The following is a 13,659-nucleotide window of genomic DNA, read 5'->3' as shown; positions in this document are numbered from 1 at the left end:
TCCATATTTTTTTTTCAGTTTTATTTATTAAGGACTGTATAATAAAAATTCTTAATATTATTATGTATTTAGCGCTCTCCTGATTTCTCTGGTGTTACAAGAGAGTAGATATGGTGACCACTTACCATCAGCTGACCCTTATATAATATGTTGGTTTTTCCTCCTCTTCGATAAAATAATATTCCAAGCGTGAAATAAGAACAAAACAAAGAATGCGTCGGAAAATTAAAATACCATTATTGTTAGTCATAGCTTATCAAAGTCATTCGTTCTGCTTATGTAATACTGTTGTTCTTGAAGATATTTATATCAAGTTTGATGAATTTAATTACCGTTTCATAAATATCATAATATGGAAGTTCTATATATTCTAGTTTATAACAGTAGTACCTTTGTGTCTTTGTCCCGTTCAATACAAACTCAAATAAACTTTAATTAAATGGGCCTAAACTAAGCGCTTTCGAATTATTGTTGTTGAGCGTTACTGAAAAGAAGTGGCAAGACTCTGTGTCAATTTTTTAAATCATATTTACAGTCTCAGCATTACACAAAACATTTATACATTATCTGCAAGGAATACTCGAATGTTTCGACTTGTTTGAGTCAATATAATTTTATTTTCAAATAGGTAGAGTTCGCTATGACTGGATCGACCAGTCATCCCAAGCAGCGCTCGTACAGGAGTATCTTAGAGAGGGAAACGACCTGCCCCACGACGGTGCCACAAACAATGACATCAAATTAAATCAAAAATAAATCATATTAGGTACACTTGAAATATGTTTTTTTTTCAAACAGCTCATTCGGAAGGGAGATTTCCTCAGAGAAGAATGAGCTGGAACTCTAAGGTTGCTCTTTTCAAATTCATCTAAGTGAGCATGACGAATCGAAGACTAGAGAAGTAAAAATAATAAATTATTTAATTTATACCGGAAATATATAAAATATGGCTTGTTATTAAATACTTACAAAAAATATGGAGTTACGTAGAGAAAACTAATAGAGGGTATGGATTTTTGTAACTTATTTAAGGGCTTTAAGGGTCCAGTACTCGTAGGAGTTTTTTGGTTGTAAGAAGAGTTTTACGGCCGGTAAGGTCTGCTGTATTAGAATAGATATTAAAATATAAAGTAATTATGTAACATATAATAATAAAAACTAGATTGCCTTTATTTATAAGCCTAGTCAATAATAAAGAGAACTTAAAGTAACGGCTTGTACTTGCAGTTAAAGCAGTACAGTTAGCAAAAAAAAAAATTAAAAGTCGCATACAATTTTGCTCTTCGATTGTTGCAAAGAATTTGTGAAATTAATTTAATATTTTTTTTTCTCTCAGTATTGCCGCGTCGCCCACTCCTATTCAAATCAAACACATAATAGAAAATCAAATATAATTTTTTAATTTCGTATCACAATTTTTTTTTTTTAGGCGCGATATTTTTGATTCCTTTCTTTATTGACTCTGCTTATAGTTAATACACAAACATGCAACATAATGTTAGTTAACAACTTACCTCTAGGCGCTTTGGTCGGCGTCCCAACTTTAAACTTTCGCTTAAACGAAGCCGTGTTGATTAGTTTAACTAACCCGGGTTAAAAATATAACTGACAACACATATTGGTACATACAGACATCACAGACATTTACACCATATATTAGATTACAAATAAAGGTTATTAAATCTAGTTTCTTTGTACTAATTGACTAAAATTTGGTTATTTTTTGGCTGAAATTATAAAAGGTTTAATTATGTTTTGACGCTGTCGCTTCAAGAGCTAATTTAATGATTTTTTTTTTAAATAATATATTAACTAAATTATAATTTAAAGACTTATTGGCGCTGTGTGGTAGTCCTGACTACTGAGTCCCCGATTTGAATCCTGACAGTAAACTTCTGAGTTGAATTTTACGGTTGGCTCAGTGGAAGAGCGCACGCACGGAACGCGAGAGGTTGCGGTTTCGAGATTCGATTCCCGCATCGTTGATAAATTTTGTTTTCATATTAATTTGTGTCATCGATTTTATATTCAAACATATAATATATGCATATGAAAGTATATAAATTGTATTTAAAACATCATGTCCGACTACCGTAGTAAAGGTTAGTTTGTGTACTAGATAATTGTGTAAAATGGCGTAAATTATTATCAGTATTCCGAAAAATGACTGCGACCGCACATTTATTATCAATAAAACACAATTCAACTTTTACACTTTGCAAATGTTATATCAACTCAGCTTATGTTATAAAAAGAAAATATGTTTGTTTGTAATCAACTATAAACTACTTAAATCTATCGATGAAAATACTTTCACATACACAAAGCTTCTTTACCAGCGAGTTACAAAGGCTGTAAATAATTTAAAAAAAATGATGATTTAAGTATATGGAAGGAACAAAAAATTTTTCTATATAAATAGGTGACGATGACACAACATTATATGGGTTATATTTTATCTTGATAACTGAGGCGGAATGAGTGAGGGTCACGAGCTAGATTTAATAATTATTTGAAATAATAATTGGCGTGTAATTGCGATATAAAATGGTTGAATATTAACGTCAAATTTACATTGTAGATACTAATAAGTACGATTCGATTCACTGAAAAGTTGTATTTTAGCACTAATTAAAAAAAATACTAAAACGTGTAAACATTGAAAAGGTAACTTATCAATGATTTAAATGAAATATTTTTTAAATGCATTGAAATATGTGTTACTAGTTGTATTGAAAAGCAACTTATCAATGATTTAAATGAAATACTTTTAAAATGTATTGAAATATGTGTTCCTAGCTGCATTGAAAAGGTAACTTATCAATGGTTTAAATGAAATACTTTTAAAATGCATTGAAATATGTGTAACTAGCTGCATTAAAATGGTAACTTATCAATGATTTAAGTAAAATACTTTTTAAATGCATTGAAACATGCGTTACTAACTATATTGAAACGGTAACTAATCAATGGTTTAAATGAAATTCTTTTTAAAAGCATTAACATAATATGTGTTACTAGCTGTATTGAAAAGGTAACTTATCAATGATTTAAATAAAATACTTTTTAAATGGATTTAAACGTGTGTGATCTACATGCAAAAGGTCACATATATGTGATTGAAATAAAATATATTTCAAATATTTAGAAAAGGTAGCTTATTAGTGCTTTAAATAAAATACTTTTTAAATGTATTTTAACGTGTATTATTATCTATTAACCATAAACCTAAGGCTATTTTTATGTTTGACTTAACTTAGTTTAGTTTTTTACACAGTGCTTTATGAGAAATGAATATCTGGAGATATTTACTGTCAAGGAAGTAATCAGTAACAACAGCATCAAATAGAAAGAAGCACATACGGTCGTTCTACAGATAGAGATAAATTACTACCTTCTACAGTCAATAATTAGCTTACAATAATCTGAAGCTGTCCCAATATACCCAATAAGTCATTGTTATCGCCTTATATTGGGACGCGTGAATTGAAATTTCCATACAAACTTCTATCGCTGGTAAGCTATATGTTGTCCTATTGACAGACAGCGTGTACGGATAAGCTACCGTCGATAAGTTTATTGGAACAGAAAAGTCAACGATAGTTACGATTTTCATCTCATGTAAGACATAGACTGATTAATGGGAACGGCCGTTAATAAAATATTAATAGCTACAAAAAAATAAATTTATAACAAATGAAAAATTAAAAAATTGCGTAATACGGGACCTACATAAATTAAACTAAATTTTGTTTACCCGCTCAAGTGCAATTTACTAAAATGCCACTTATAATTACTGTGATACCTTTTGAGAACACATATCATAATTACTAGAGATAACTTAATGAACAAAACGACGGAGTGTTCATAATACCACGCGACAGCAGTTACAACCTTATTATGGCGGGGATAATAATATTAAAAACAACTATGTTTTTATTCAATATTTATAAAGTAATAAGATTTAAAATATTTATAAATTATAATCTATAATAAATTAAGAGCCATTTTTTTCCTAAACATACACTGCGAAAACTATTGAACCGATCTGAGTAATACTTTGTTTTTATGAAAATATGGGATGAGGCGAGAATGACGTTCAGCTGATGGTAATTGATACGCCCTGCCCGTTACAAAGCAGTGCCGCTCATGATTATTGAAAAACCCAAAAATTCTGAGCCGCACTACAATTGCGCTCGTCATCTGGAGACATTAGATGTCAAGTCTCATTTGCCCAGTAATTTCACAAGTTACGGCGCCCTTCCGAAAAACAGTAATGCTTACACATTACTGCTTCACGGCAGAATTAGGCGCCGATGTGGTACTCATAATCTAGCCGGCATCCTGTGCAAAGGAGCCTCCCACTTATCCGGAACCTATATTTTACTGAACCCAGAATAGGTAGGAAAAGGGCAAATAGTAATAACTTATTATAGTTAAATCTTAGATCACTTATACGCATAGAAAGACTGTTAAAACATCGAAAATAATTGAGGTTGACACTTAACCTCTACTTTAAGCACACTAACATATGACATAGCTAGTCTCGCACACTGAAGTAATAAACTTGGCCCGTTTTCGTTTAAAACCGGCAACACTAACAATAGTTCGCTTTCCTTTTCTATCTTTCTGTATTTCCGTTAGAGACGTACTTCTCTCTTGCATATTTTTGTTCGTGTCTACATTAAATTTACTTTCGACATAAATATTTGTGACAATGGATTTCCGCAAAGTAACGGCCGACTCAATTGAATGTCATTTGAAATATCGGGACAGCAATTGCGAGTGGCTTGTTAAAAATAAATCCCCAGTTGTGTTGCAATCGCGGTGTCCAGTGCAAATTGTAGCCAAGAATAGCAGAAGATGTCCGACAATTACTGCTCAATTGAGACAAGAGGATAATGTTTGGTCGTGTCAAGGTCGACACCATGTACTGAACGAGTCGTGGAGAAAAATTGATGACTTGTTGATTTATTACTGATTGAATTATTTGAAAAAGGACTGATAAAGGAATGCTGAAATGCTGAGTGAAGAAAGAATGACGCATCAAATATATAAGGCAAGTGTGTGTGGGCAAGTCGGTCGCGGGAGACCTCGGAGAACATTCTTCGACCAAATTGGGGACGTTTTGAGAAAAGGAGAGGTCCGAAGCACCCGCAACCGGCGAGCGTGTATGAAAACAGTAATGAATGTAGAGGAAGCGCGTGAGGTTTGTAAGGATAGAAGCAAATGGCATTCTATTGTCTCTGCCTACCCCGACGGGAACAAGGCGTGAGTGTGTGTGTGTGTGTGTGAATTATTTGAGCACAGGAATTGGCAATAAAGAGGCAAGACCACTCAGCATATATGAAAACTTACAATTCTAAGTGGCACCTCTAATGGCCTAAACACATGGTCGGATTTGGTACGGCGCACCATCGCACGCGGTCTGGTAGCAGACCATATTGGATGGTATGTGGCATTGTCCAATTCACATAATTATAATTATTATTAACATAGTCTGGATCTTACCGAGTACGACGCCGGACCAATTGGTGCGAAACGCCCACCAGACTGTTTGATGGTCTAGCCGTACCAATTCCAACAATGTGTTTAGGCTATAATGCGTGAAGAATTTAAGAAATTATTCAATTAATTTCAAAATTTTAGAAGCGTCAATTCAAGCGATGTTGCAAAAGGTTGGACTGTTGACTCTCACCAAGGAGCCTGCGGTTCGATTCTCACCCGCCAGTACCAATGTGTTTTCGGCTTTCGACTTTATAACGTTGGCAACACTATTGTGGTTCCTCTGGTGTTGCAGGAGAATATATGCTGCGGTGATCACTTACCATTAGGTGGAATCATATGCTTGTTTGTCGTCCTCCTCAATAAAAAAAAAACTCTAATGTACAATTCGTCCTGAGTCGTAAATCTCAGTAACTTACACGAGTAAACACATTTGTGTTTACTATTTAGTGATTATCAATTACTGCGTGACAGCACAAAAGCACTGCTGTGGCATCTAGCCGGAATCCTGTGCGAAAAGACCCGGCTAAACCCCATATTATTAAAATTATTTGATTTGCATTAATTCTACTCAATTAAAAAAAAATCTTCTTTTGTGGGTATATCTAACAGTATAAATGAATGTATATATATATGCGTATGTATGTTTATATGTGTGTGTATATATATCCCATAGTATGTTTATTTATTGCCTTACGCCAAATTATAAATAAAATCTCCTACATCTTAGGGTATCGCTGAACAGCGATACAGTCGGTCATTATGTTTTTTTAGTACAATAAAGTGATTTCATTTCATTCCAATAGGTATTTTAAAAATAAAATTTAATATTAATTTACCACCACATACTTAGCAGTTACCAGACATCCCAATAGCCCCAAGCGATATTTAAACAAGCATTTGATTGACTTCTAATAGTTATTTGAATTTCGAATGCGCTTATCTAGCAAAGAGCATAGATAAGTAATGAGGCGAGAGAGTAGCACGGTAATGTATTTGAAAGTTGTTCAATTAAATATTTTACATCATAGTTATATCAAATCTTGCATTACAAATTACAATCCAGTCTTAAGTCTTTTATAAAAAGAATATGATCCATAATTGAATAATATTATGACATTTTTAATTTACTATACGGACCATTTTGGAACTACATTCGAAATTATAATAATATGGAGGTCATAAAAATTATTGTTGCCCAAACTCACATCTGTTCTTTCGTTTACATAAATTTATATAGTAGTTCAAATTCAAATTAAAATATTTTTATTCAAAATAGGATGTGACATCACTTATTGAAAGTCAAAAACTACCACCCATTCCAAAATGAATGCCTCAGGCTTGATAAGAACGGGCGCAACAAACTCAGCGGGCTTTTTTTTTCATCGAAAAATATGTTTACAAAGTAACATTGTACAATTAAACTTATTATTTAATAGCCTGAGGGCGGTCGCCCCATTCCCAAATTGTGTTATCATTAAAAAAGTCATTTATGTTATAGTAACCTTTACCACACAAACGTAAACGTATACGTCAGTTGATGTACCTATATTATTGTTAGATATTGTACACACCGTTCGGAATTATGCGGCTGCGAATAACATTTGTATATTTCAGTATCAACACCTCCCATATATCAATCATAAAATTCTGTGTCACAGTTCATCAGTTCAAGAGAAGTTTATGAGAGAATGTAATGTAAATACTTCTATTTTGGGAGTGGTATATCTTGGAGGAATAGCATCGTAATTTTACCTTACACGTTTCACAAACATTATGACTAACATAGTATAGTTGCAGCTATAAGCAGAATTTTCTCGCTTATAGCTTAAACACATGATCGGACTTGGTACGGTCGAACCATCGGACACGGTATGGTAGCGGACCATAATCGATGGTTTGTTGCCATTGTCCATTGTATAAAATTATTAATATTACAGTCCGAACCGTACCGAGTACGACGCCGGACCAATTGGTGCGAGGCGCCCGATGGTCCGGCCGTACCAAATCCGACCATGTATTAAGGCTATTAAGACTTGAATCTTGATTCCAAATTGTACTATTTAAAGAAGTTCTCATCTCAAAAGTTATTCATTCAAGTTGGTTAACAAACGAGACGCTTATGAATGTCAAGCTCATACATAAACAATTTAACAATTCTGAATCAATATTATAAGTAGGAATTAAAAGAAAATTTCAAAATTCAAATATCGCAAAAACGCAGGGTTTTCTATGACAGGATCAAGCAGCCACAAAAAGAAGCGCCCTTTCACGAGCATGATGCATGACGCATGTCTTTTTAGACATTGTCCTTCATGTCATTGGACGCGAGTACTATTCCTCTATAGTTTATGGCGCGGGTCTAACTATGCTTAGTGATGTGTATTGTAAATTAAGACCGCCCCTTATAAAAATCACTGAAATTTGTAAATGATTTGCCATTTCCTTTGGATTTTTATGACATTATTTTTATTTTTATTATCTCTTAAATGTATTCAGTAATGCCACGGACGAATAAAAAAAGAAGGACTCCGTGATATTAGCAAGTGAAGCACCGTTATGCTAGTGTGTGTGCGGTTACGGAGGATACTAGTTACACAATTTTTTCTCCCTTAAATAATCATATATGGCCACAAGTACTTATATAGCATCGTTTTTACACTTATTCACAACGCACGACGGCATTTTTAAAATATTTTATTGAGACGCAAACTGATCTGTCACAGTCGATGACAAGTCTCATAATGGCCGCCTATCGGCCTGTAGTAGTGTAAGTGTGTGCGTGGGGCGAAATATTTACGCGTTAATCGGCTTGTTTTGGTGCTACACTGTTATGTAAGGTGACACGGAGTCGTTATTTTTTTTACTAGTCCGTGAGTAATGCTAACTATTTTTTTTTATTTTACAAATTACGGTGAAGGTATATTGCGAAGCTTAGGACGGATGGAGATGTACTGTGGATGCCTTTGCCGGAGCTAGGGGGAGCAGGAACATAAATGAATAAATGATATCATTATTCTTTTCGAATTATGATTGTTCTCAGCGGTCCTAATACTAAGACCAAATGGCCAAATCACCATGACAGAATTTATTACTTAGATAGATCATAATGCCAACGAATCTTTCATTTTTCTAATTTATTTATAATTAAATCGTATTGTATTAGGATTTATAAACGAGACGGTCTTATCGCGACCATATTATATGACGATTCACATTTGAAGAAGTTTTCTCAAAAATATTGCATTATTTCTATTTCTATTTAAGAGTATGTTGTTGGTAAATATAACAGAGCTACGATTCATTCAACTTAAACTATCTAAACTGAGTTAAATAATTGATTGTGCATTTGTCTGTATATATTAAATTGTGTGTGTATTATTAATTCTGAATATATTCAAGTATAATTTGTGGAAACTATGGGCATTGTGTAACAATTCTGCGATATTGGAAACTTCGAATTGCAAACACGACACAGAACAACGCTTCGAACTTTCAAACTATCGTGAATGTTGCCAGAGGCAAATTTTATATGTTATTCAACAAAGATAAATCATATTATTTTATTATCTATCATTTTAAAATTCATGCCCAACTGACAATAATTCAAACATAAATATATTTTTTTAAGATTATTACTAATTTACGCGTCATTGCACATTATTTTTATTTGCAGCTCGGGTACTCGTCGAACCTATAATTCCAATACTATTTATATACTAACTAACTGTTTAAAGTTAGCGGACCATTATGAATAAGGGGTATTCATAATGGTCCGCTAACTTTAAACAGCCGCTTAGGAGTGTTTTTTCTCATCCTGACTTAGGTCAATAGAAGAAGACAGAGTGAGAATTAGCAATGCTTTAAGTTAGCAGACTATTATGAATAAGGGGGTTAATTTTTATTTTCATTTTAACACGTGAGTTTCGTATAAAGGCCCTTTGTCAGATTTTTGAAGCTTAAAAACTATTTCTTCTGAACCTCGAGACCATTTCTTAGGTTGAGGTCTCATTGCATCATTAAGTGCACATAGTTAATAATAAGTTTACTTCAAGAGCTGGAGAATTCACAAAGAGATACCAAATCTGGACATCTATGGAATAACGGGTGTATTTCTTGTTATTCGGTATATTCCGGTAGTAGTAATGCTAAATATATCATTTTACTACATCTTCTGTGCACTAAATATAAGTGCAATAAAGTGTGGATTTTAATTTGTGAATATTCACAGTACTCGAAGTTAAAACACCGGTGATAGCGAGGCAAAATTGCAGTCGAAGCATCCCGTACAGTCGTGCAAGTAAGAAGACCATGTATTTTTTTAAAGACTTCTTAGAAACATTTTTTTTTCCCGGAGAATGTAGATATAGCCGTCTAGATTTATATTATCATTGGTTGTTTTAGCGGCAATAATTAAGACTCTAACACATTATAAGCTGTGTCAAATTTATTTTCAGCCAATTAACTATTGCACATCTTGGGATAGGTACCCGGCGACAGGCAGACGGGCGGAAAGATGGTCAGATAGCTGAGTTCTAAGATATATAAATGGGATAACGGGGCTCCCCGTTCCCCTCGAGTACCTTCAGAACTCACAGAAAATCGGCTTATCATTCATCATGTTTATATTCGGTGATAACATACTAACAATTAATGAATGAGGTAAAAATCGTCGAAATAATACTAAGTATTAGAATAAAAAGAATGCTTTAATTTATTGTGGTTAATTACTGACCATATTGTTGACAACAAAACAGATACTCCATTGAAAGCTAACCACCGTACCTAAATAGAGGACAAAGAATTGCTTATCTTTGGTATGATTCAGAACTCTTATTAGCTTGCGCTCGTTTTATTCTTTTTAAATGACCGTTCGTCTATTGACCAAAGGCTGCAATTTTTCACGACTGTTGCAGCAAATCAAGGTGAATGACGAATATTATTGGAAAATATACAGCGTTAAGAACCAATTAGGTACTAAAATGTACCTATTTAAATAGGTTGGGTGTTGTAAAAATAAAACTGAATAAAATATTTTTTTAAATAAAACTTATTCAACGCTATAATTCATAAAGCTTTTAGAACTAGATGAGTTCCCGGTAGAAATTAGATCAAAGTTGATCATCTTGAAGGTTCAATTCTAAATTTAGTGTGTTTAAATGATTCTATGCGTAAATATTAACCAAATGCTGCACAAACTAAACATCTGGAAGCTTCATACTCACTTTCTTGACTCAATCCACATGTGTACTTCCTTAGTTTATAGAACAGATAATTTTTGAATCCTTCACAACACATTGTAGATAAGTAATGTCAACTTGTTATATATTGAAACGTCATTTTGAATTGTCGTTAGGTTAAAGTGCGCACGCGATGCGCGACCGACGCGCTCAATACCGACGGTACAATTGAATATTGACAGGCTAAACAGAAGAGTGCAGACAACGTTTTAAATCAAGAATTAAAACTGTTGCCGGTTTGCGTGGCCCGAAAATTGGATGAATGGCGATGATCCTTAGCCTTAAACTCGAAATGAATAAGATGTTTGTTTATATTTGGCGCCAGTCTGCTACAGATTATAATAACTTTTAAATTTGGAACGTGTATGCTTTTTAAAATCGAATGAATTCTGAACGTTCGTAATATTGGCTATTCGAGAACACAGCACATAATGCACTGAAATGTTTTGCTTGAGAACAATAATAATTGTGACTGAAAGCTAAACATAGCGATTGTTTCTTGATTTTACGGTTCGTTAATGGTTACTAAGATCGTTGATTAGAAGAGGAAAATGTATTCATTATAATGAAGAAATAAATTTTAACGTTTATTTAAAATGTTTCCATAACAATAATTATTTAAAAGGTGTTATTATAAACATTTATTTTGATTCTTTTTTCTTGGAGCCTTTAAATATTTAGAGACCGGAAGCCGACGTATTTGTATTGTAAAAGAATAAGTTTTTATATTGACAAATAAAATAAAATAAAACTGGTCCATACGTTCCCAAAAAGGGGGAGTTTTTAAGCTTAATTGAAATTCTTGTCCTCTTTAATGGAATACAACGCAATGGAAAACTTACAACTGAAATTGGATGCATTGGAAAACTTACAAATTCTGTTGATTAAATACGACTTAATCAAATGGTTGGATTTTAAATGATTGACCGATTCCATATAATATCTCGATTAGAAGGCAAGTGATCTGGCATACAAGTCGGAAGACCCAAGAGATGGTGGAGTCGATGACATAAAAGCGATTGCGGGAAAGGAATGGATGAAAACAGGACAAGATAAAAAAATATGGAAGAGGCTTATGCCCGAAAGAGGCCCGATTAGTATTAACTGTACAAACGTAGAATTAACTGTTTTAATTTAAGTTTATAATCAGAAATTCGGAATAAATAAAGCTTTATTATTATATAGTCACTAACTGACACAGCAAACCTTGAATCGCGATACAAAAGTAACTGTTGATCGTAGATGGGTGAAAATTTGAAGTTGTATGTATTTTTTAATGCTGGCTCATAATCAAACAAATTTAAAAATAATAATTTGGCATGGATCACCCTTAACATTCAGGAGGATGAAAAATAGATGTTGTCCGATTCTCAGACCTACCCAATATGCACTCAAAATTTCATGAGAATCGGTTGAGCCGTTTTGAAGGAGATTAACTACAAACACCGCGACATGAGAATTTTATATATTAGATATCGCTAAGTACCTACTACCTTCATACTACTGCGTTTGTGGTAGATGATAGCCATGAGATTGTATAGTTTCCTGATGATACTTCATTTATTTTTAAAGTGAAGAGACGACGTGCAGATATTGATGACTAGGTAAACAATGCACTCTCAAAGATAGTGCGTTGGTTTGAGACGAATAATCTGCACTTAAACAGTAAAAAAACAAAGTGTTGACGGTTCATTACACCAAACACAGCGGAGGTACAAACCAACGTACTTATAAAAGACCAGAGATTGGAACTTATGGACACTACGGTATTCTTGGGTATGGTACGTTAGATAAAAAGCTTCAGTGGGGTCCACATATTGCCCAGCTAGCAGATAGACTCAGCTCTGTGGCATATGCCGTTAGAAAGATTAGAGAGTACACGAATGTTGCGACCGCTAGATTAGTGTACTTCAGTTATTTTCACAGCATCATGGCGTACGGTATTTTACTGTGGGGTCATGCTGCTGACATTGGTATAGTGTTTGCTCTCTAAAAGAGAGCTGTTCGTGCTATATATCAGCTTGGTTATAGACAGTCTCTCAAAGAAACATTTAGAGAAATAAACATTATGAATTTTCATTGTCAATACATTTATGAAAATTTAATAAACGTTCACAAAAAACGTCATCTTTTTGCTCTTAATAGTGATTTTCACTATTGTAACACTAGAGGAATTGCTTGCAACTAATTTTAGTAGGCTTCATAAGATACATAATAGCTTTAAGGGTAAATGTATACACTTTTATAATAAAGTCCTAGCCACTGTTCAGGCATTATCTATAAATATTTTAAATGTTTTATAAAGAAAAGGCTCTGTCGTAAATCCTATTACTCCACCACTTACACCACATTATAACAAAAGCAATAAAATTACTAGTACAACAGTAATATTGTTTATTTTTATTAAAAAGAGCGCAAAAAAAGAATGCTGGGAGATTTTCTTGCGCCGTTTCAGCTTTCAGAGCGCCAATTGTTTCCGAAGCGGTTGTAGTTTTTAGTATATTAGAAATGACATCAAAAATAATTCTAAAGGTATCAATTTTGAGAAAATAATTGCCTATATGTATGGAATTTGTTAGAAAGTATCCTTCATCTTTTATTTAAGTAACAATACATTAGTGAACGCTGCCATACTGGCTAATGCCTGAGGTTAAGAGCAATGAATAAATTTAATCGTGTACCCAATACACTTTACGACTTTCAAGGCAATTTTACGGCCTCCGACCTCATTAAGTGATCTAGAGCCGTCCGGTTTAATTGCATGTGGTAATGTTTTTCTACAAATATTTTTTTAAATACGCTACAGTCATTTAGGAAGAGTAACGAAAGTTGTTTCACAATTAGACCGTACGCTCATAAACATATTAGCCAAGTTAAAAAGAATAGTGATGTACATAATGCCAATACGCGAAAC

At 33.5% G+C, this 13,659-nt stretch overlaps 1 protein-coding gene across 10 annotated transcripts in view; it reads right to left on the bottom strand.

The window, feature by feature from the left end:
- The window catches only part of LOC126972155 (potassium/sodium hyperpolarization-activated cyclic nucleotide-gated channel 2), a 313,446-nt gene that overhangs the window by 71,658 nt on the left and 228,129 nt on the right, over positions 1 to 13,659 (bottom strand). Inside the window, exon 2 of one of the 10 annotated variants that reach the window (XM_050818756.1) lies at positions 1,515 to 1,727. The exons of 8 other annotated variants lie outside the window; for them this stretch is intronic. Coding sequence is in view for 1 of the 2 variants with exons in the window: in XM_050818754.1 (XP_050674711.1) it covers positions 10,731 to 10,803 (73 nt within the window). In the remaining variant the exon portion in view is untranslated. Of the gene's footprint in view, positions 1 to 1,514; positions 1,728 to 10,730; positions 11,145 to 13,659 lie in introns of those variants that run through there. One more of the 10 variants, XM_050818754.1, reaches the window with a different exon arrangement.

Source organism: Leptidea sinapis, chromosome 25 (genome assembly GCF_905404315.1).
Source record: "Leptidea sinapis chromosome 25, ilLepSina1.1, whole genome shotgun sequence".
NCBI classification, from domain to species: Eukaryota; Metazoa; Arthropoda; class Insecta; order Lepidoptera; family Pieridae; genus Leptidea; species Leptidea sinapis.
The sequence above is the reverse complement of the archived record's forward strand: the minus strand, read 5'-3'. Positions and strand labels throughout refer to the sequence as shown.